This window comes from Amaranthus tricolor, chromosome 4, assembly GCF_026212465.1.
Source record: "Amaranthus tricolor cultivar Red isolate AtriRed21 chromosome 4, ASM2621246v1, whole genome shotgun sequence".
Classification (NCBI taxonomy): Eukaryota; Viridiplantae; Streptophyta; class Magnoliopsida; order Caryophyllales; family Amaranthaceae; genus Amaranthus; species Amaranthus tricolor.
Window position 1 is genome coordinate 32308965 of NC_080050.1, and position 6729 is coordinate 32315693.

General features: G+C 32.9%; 1 protein-coding gene across 1 annotated transcript; it reads left to right on the plus strand.

The window, feature by feature from the left end:
- Nucleotides 1-209: 209 nt before the first annotated feature.
- LOC130810274 (L-ascorbate oxidase homolog) lies at nt 210-5992 on the plus strand. The gene is made up of 7 exons (XM_057676271.1): nt 210-737; nt 841-950; nt 3826-4096; nt 4221-4320; nt 4424-5135; nt 5213-5291; nt 5511-5992. Exons 1-7 carry the CDS (start codon nt 609-611, stop codon nt 5724-5726), a joined length of 1617 nt encoding a protein of 538 aa, XP_057532254.1. The 5' UTR covers nt 210-608; the 3' UTR covers nt 5727-5992.
- The last annotated feature ends 737 nt before the right edge of the window (nt 5993-6729 follow it).

Here is a 6729-nt window from a genome sequence, read left to right on the forward strand (position 1 = left end):
TTGCGCCCAAACCAACTATTGCATTATTCATCATCCTATCGTTATTTTATATTTGATGATTATACAAGAAAATAACATAGTAATGTGAGATCTTATTTTATTCGTCTCGTCGCATATTTCATAATATTAATTTTTATAAATTTTAGTTATGTATAACTCTAAATATAAACGATTTAACAAACACATTAAATCGCGAATAAAAAAGAACGAGAAAGCATTTAAATATTTCTTATTTATTTGCAATTTTTATAATGTACTAAAATTAAAAAATTACTCCTAAAGAGAATTTTTTTTTCTCTTAAATCAAATCTCCCCTATCTCACAATCTCACTCATTTTCCCTCTCAAATCATAATTGATTAACCTCTTCTTCCTCCCACTTTCTCTCTCCTTCTGTACTGCACTTTCTTAAAACCCCACCCCATTCTTTTCCCTTATTAACGCTCTCATTCTTCAAATCTAATTGTTCATTACTAGTCTTATTCCTACTACTCACTTTCAAACTCATCTCAATATTTTTAATAATATAAATTTCCAAAACAGAGGATAAAATCCCCTGTTTGTGATTTTTTTTCTCTATTTTCATTGTTTTTCTCTTTTTTTATAGCAATGCAGCCATTGTTATACTTGAGTATTGCTTCATTGTTATTATCCTTTGTTGTTGCTGATGATCCTTACAGATTCTTTAACTGGAATGTCACTTATGGTGATATTTACCCTTTAGGTGTTCGCCAACAGGTTGATTTAGTCATCTTTCTGTATTCTTCTTGAAATTTTAATTTATGGTTTTTAATTGCAAGAATTGATTTTTAAATCTTGTTTTTATATTTATTTTTTTCAGGGAATTTTGATAAATGGGCAGTTTCCAGGACCAGATATCCACTCAGTTACTAATGATAATCTTATCATCAATGTTTTTAACAGTCTTGATGTTCCTTTCCTTCTTTCATGGTAAGTATTGTCAAGTATTTTTACTTCTTAATTAATTAATTATCACTAAAAGAGTTGATTTTTAAACTTTTGTATTGTCATAAAGTTGTACATCCGGGCGTCATTAGTCTTTTTTTTAAGGCTATCAAAGGAGAAAGAATATACATTGTCAGAAAAAAAAAAAAGAGTAAGCTTGTATTGTAGGTTTACTAGTTTGGATCTAAAATTTTGTTAAGTAATAAAAGGAATAATGAACTTTTTGGTTACTAATAATAATAATAATAATAATAATAATAATAATAATAATAAAAATAATAATAATAATAATAATAATAATAATAATAATAATAATAATAATAGAGTATAAAATAGATTGCAAAAGAAATAAAGAGTAGTGTGGAGTTAAATTTAACTCCAATGACGAGTAGGAGTATAATAATAATAATTATAATAATAAATAATGGAGTAATTAATTTCAATGACAAATGTAATTACAAACTTTTAGGTTGTCTGATTACACGTGAATTTAGTACTAATTAAAGTAAAAAAAGGTAGATTTTTGTCGTAGATCTGGATTCAGTGACTAAATGAATGGGTCGGATCCAGATTCGTCAGCTTTTTTTTAATTAAGCCTTTGCTTTTTTTTGGGTACTGTTTCTATCACAGAAATTCGCCATTTAACGAATTTCTTTCTTTTTCTTTCTTCTTCCAAAGCATCCCTGTCTTTTCTTTATTTTAATTGTCGTTTTATATGTTTTTTTTTAATAAATTTCCTTTTTAGTCAAATTGCTATTCTTACTAAAATAATTTCAGTAGAAATAGAAAAATGTGGCAATTTGAACAAGTTTAAACATTATTGTTGACTTAGTGTGTATCCTTTTTATTTGAGGTTAAAGCCAGAAATCCTCTTCCACCAAGAAGTGAATGAGTTAGTATTATAAAAGTATGTCATTAGACGATTCAAACAAGATTTTACATGACTATATTTTTACTTATATATTAACCATATAATATAAAATAAGCTTGAATAATAAATAGTGCTCATAACTAAAATGTAGCAAGTAATTCAGTACGAAGGAAGTACATTGGTTTTTGCTTAATTAGGATAGGAAGCATCATTGTCATTGATTTAAATTAATATAATAGACTTTCCCTGTTTAAATTAACTAACCTCATTGGCTTGTTAGATCAACTATTAAAAAAGTATAACTGATATTGTACGTTGTTCTTGAGCTTGTAAATCGTAAACTATACTCTAAATGACATAATGTATGTTCTAACAAAATGATTAAAGTCTCACAATGGAATTATGAGCCTTATTTTTATAAGATCTACTTTGCTTGGACTATTTTTGTTAAACTTCATCAATTCTTAAGCACATTTGTTTGCAAGTCCCAAAAAAACTTTACTTATTTTTTACTTTTCTTTGGAAAAATGATCGATCAGAGTAGTAGTAACTAGTATAAATCCATTTCCTAAATTCCTGGATATTAATATAATAAGATAATTATGTGTCAAAAGTAGATTTTGTTGATTTCTGTTTTAGGCTGTTAATTTGAAAGTAGTTGTTGGGGTGTTTTCCCTCTAAATTTCTGACGGCAATTAGATTCCGCCTAATATAAGGAGTATTCATTTTAACGAATATATTACTATTTACTAGTCATTACTCATTAGATAATTTACCTGTATTCTGACTTGCACGAAGGATTGATTATACGCAATTTTACTCTTGTAAAATAAAGAGGTCATAATGTTTTATTAAGTGACTCATATCTAGACTACCATATAAGTGAAATAACGTGGCTCACATCTATAGTGGAGTTTGGGAGGATTGAATGTATGCAACCTTATCCATTGTAAAAAAAACCAACAAAAAGGTTATTTTCAATAGACTATTAGTAGCAAACATCATGTTAACATCACATAAATAAAAAGTGAATATAATTTAATGAGTTGTTTTACTTTAGTCCAATGTTATCCAAAATCATAGAACTATAAATCTTTGGCCCTATTGAAATAATGAATATTAGAATTAACTAAGGTAGTGTTTGGCAACATATAATTCATTTGAAAATAGAGAAATTAAATTTTGCTATTCAAATTCAAGAATTGTAAATGAAACCTATATACGGAAATTGCAAATTTTGATACTTGACCACATTTTACATTGTTATTGCAATTCTATAGAATTGACCTAATTTCACATTTTCAAATTCAAGATTTGCCAAACATAGTATTTGGCCCAATTCAACATTTGAAAATGAATTCCAAATTGCCAAACATACCGTTAGATAATTGAGGGGTGAGTAATTCTATTTTTTACATTAATTTAGTAAAATATGGGATAGTTTGTTATTCAAGGGATTACATTTTTTCTCAATTTTTGATTCCAGAAAATTATTGATGGAGAAAAAAGCAGGTCCATTGTGCCTTTTATTGGCGCTTTTTGGGTTGTATTGTTGCTTCTAATTAAATTTAATCCTGCCCTTATGTCACGGCATCCTGGGCCATCCTTAATTGTTATATGATAAACGGGTAATTGGTGACGATGGGACCCCACAAAAATTGTGTACATTGACTACCATTCCTATTATTGTGATAATTTGTTGGTATATCAATGGCTAATTACTATTTGTACTTTTTTGAAATTTAAATTGTGGGGTTGAATATGATTATTCTAAAGAAATTTATTAATGTTGGATTTGTGTTTTACATAAGCTTTATAGGAAAGCATGGATATGTTAGACAAATAATTACTCGGACATAAATGTCTTACCTTGCTAAAGTTTAAAACAGTGTATATGTTCATATTGGGTCCTTGACATTTAAACATGCTTGATTATCTACAAGTTAATGTACTCTGCTAATTATCAATCTGTTGTGGTTGGTGTGTCAGGAATGGAATTCAGAACAGGAGAAATTCCTTTGAAGATGGTGTATACGGAACAACGTGCCCAATTCCCCCAGGAAAGAACTTCACTTACATTCTCCAAGTCAAAGATCAAATTGGAAGCTTCTATTACTTTCCTTCTCTCGGATTCCAAAAGGCTGCTGGTGGTTTCGGAGGCATCAGGATCCTTAGTAGGCCGAGGATTCCTGTTCCTTTTCCCGATCCTGCCGGTGACTACACTGTTCTTATCGGAGATTGGTACAAGGCTAACCACACTGTAATTCTCGCTCCCCCTTTTTTGTGTTATTTTTGACGCTATAGCCAACTCTTTGATTTCTAATTTTGGTGTTTAAGAAGTGTACCTTAGTCAGTAATGGGTAATTTATTTTGTGGTTTTACAGGATTTGCAAGCAACCCTTGATGCCGGACACAAGCTTCCTCCTCCAGACGGAATCCTAATCAATGGTCGTGGAAGTGGTGCCACAATCAATGTAGAACAAGGTAAATTCCCAATAAGATACTATGGAATAAAATTATTTACAGTACATGCTAAAGAATCATGCTTAAATTCACTAGATGAATGTCATCTTTTGGTTCTCAACAGGGAAGACTTACAGGCTTAGGATCTCCAATGTTGGGCTACAGAACTCTCTCAACTTCCGTATTCAAGGCCACAAGATGAAGGTGGTGGAAGTCGAGGGGACCCACACCCTCCAAACTACCTTCTCTTCACTTGATGTCCATGTTGGACAGTCCTACTCGGTGCTCATAACAGCCGATCAACCCCCTAGGGACTACTACGTTGTAGCTTCATCGCGTTTCACCAATCCTGTACTCACTACAACCGGACTCCTCCGTTATTCCAACTCGGGGGGCTCAGTCCAAGGCCCAATCCCTGGCGGTCCCACAATTCAGATTGACTGGTCCCTCAATCAGGCTCGTGCTATCAGGACTAATCTTACCGCAAGTGGGCCAAGGCCTAATCCACAAGGATCTTACCACTATGGTATGATCAATACAACCAGAACTATCAGACTGCAGAATTCTGCTGGACAAGTGAATGGAAAGCAGAGGTATGCCGTTAACAGTGTGTCATTCATCCCTGCTGATACTCCTCTTAAGCTCGCGGATTACTTTAAGATCGGAGGAGTTTTTAGTGTTGGAAGCATCCCCAGCAACCCCACTGGTTCCGGGATCTATCTTGCTACTTCTGTGATGGGTGCTGATTACCGAGCTTTCATCGAGATTGTCTTCGAGAATACTGAGGATATCGTTCAGAGCTGGCATTTGGATGGTTATAGCTTCTTTGTTGTAGGGTGAGTCTTATAGATTACATAAAAGATCTTGCATTACTTGACACCCAATTGTTTTAACATGTGTCTTCTGGAAACAGAATGGATGGAGGAACGTGGTCAGCAGCCAGCAGAAATCAGTACAATCTCCGTGATGCAGTTTTTCGTTGTACCACACAGGTGTGAAGAAATATAATTTTACCCATATCACCTGAACATTACTTAATACCCGATTTTTTTGTTAGGGTAACTTGTTTTCACTGAAAAATGATTTGTGTTATTTATCTCTAGTGTCACTCTCATTTGCATTTTTATTGATTGAACATCTAATAACTCATCAAAGCCGAATCTACTTGAATTTCCATTTTATTGAACAATACCGATTTTTATTGAATGCAGGTGTATCCGAATTCATGGACTGCAATCTATTTGGCTCTGGACAATGTAGGTATGTGGAACTTGAGGTCAGAATTCTGGGCACGCCAATACTTAGGACAACAGTTCTACCTACGAGTGTACACACCATCGACATCCCTAAGGGACGAGTATCCGATTCCCAAGAACGCTCTAACCTGTGGAAGAGCAGCAGGCAGACGCACAAGGCCGATAGTATAATCAACTAGCTAGCTATCTAGCTAGTATATCAAGAGAGTTTGATAAGTTATTCTGTAATATTATTAGTATGGATGAGAAATTGAGAATAGAGCAAAGAGATAAGCAAAGCTTTTGCTTTAATTTGCTCATTAGATTCTTTTGTTGTGCTATATTAGCACTAGCTTTAGTATCCAAATGAGGGTTGTATTATTAGCACTTACGTATATTTGCACGACCTCTTCTCAAGGTCGCATTCTTTTAATTTTAATAAGATTGTTGTTGTTCAAGTATGTCTTATTCTTTCCATTTGCTTACATTTTTGCTTGTCTTTAGAACATGGCTGGTTTATAGAAGTGGTCAAAAGTGCGACGGATGAAGACTCATTTGTAATTGATGAAACCCGTGACTAATCACATGCTCTTATGATCAAAATAATATGGAACAAATAGATTTAGGCCTGAATGAGGGTTGTGTTATTAGTAGTTACGTATATGTGGATATCCTGATTTTTCAAGTTAGCATTCTTTCGGTTTTAATTCAAGTAGATTTAATCTTTGCATTTTTTTACAATTCTGCTTGTCTTTAGAATATCATCGGTTAGAAATTAGACGAAAAAAATTTTATATATATAATTGATTAAACCCGCGACTTAATGGATGCTCTTACCACCAAAATATTACTCTATACAACAAATAATCCTTATTCCCGTGACCCCTTACAATAATGCTCCTCACTGTTCATTTTGAGGTAGGGTTGAATGGAGAATAATGGGTTGCAGACGTTGCTATACTACTATTGAATCAAAATATAAATGTTAGGTTGGACAATGAAACATCTATAAATGAACCTAATATGGATCCAAAAGTGAAAGAAAGAAAGAAAGAAGGGCCATCAACATTATTGGACAATGATGTGCATGTGCGCCATTCCAAGAGTCGATACTATGCAGAATTTGGCAGCATATTTTGACAATTCACATCAAGGGTGGGCACAAGGCACTTGCCAAACTCATTACTTTTAGTCT

Bases quoted from the DNA above. Each gene is read 5' to 3' on its own strand.
- LOC130810274 (XM_057676271.1), top strand. From the start codon at position 609: ATGCAGCCATTGTTATACTTGAGTATTGCTTCATTGTTATTATCCTTT. The intron at 738-840 runs GTTGATTTAGTC...TATTTTTTTCAG, and splicing joins CTTTAGGTGTTCGCCAACAG to GGAATTTTGATAAATGGGCA. The intron at 951-3,825 runs GTAAGTATTGTC...TTGGTGTGTCAG, and splicing joins GTTCCTTTCCTTCTTTCATG to GAATGGAATTCAGAACAGGA.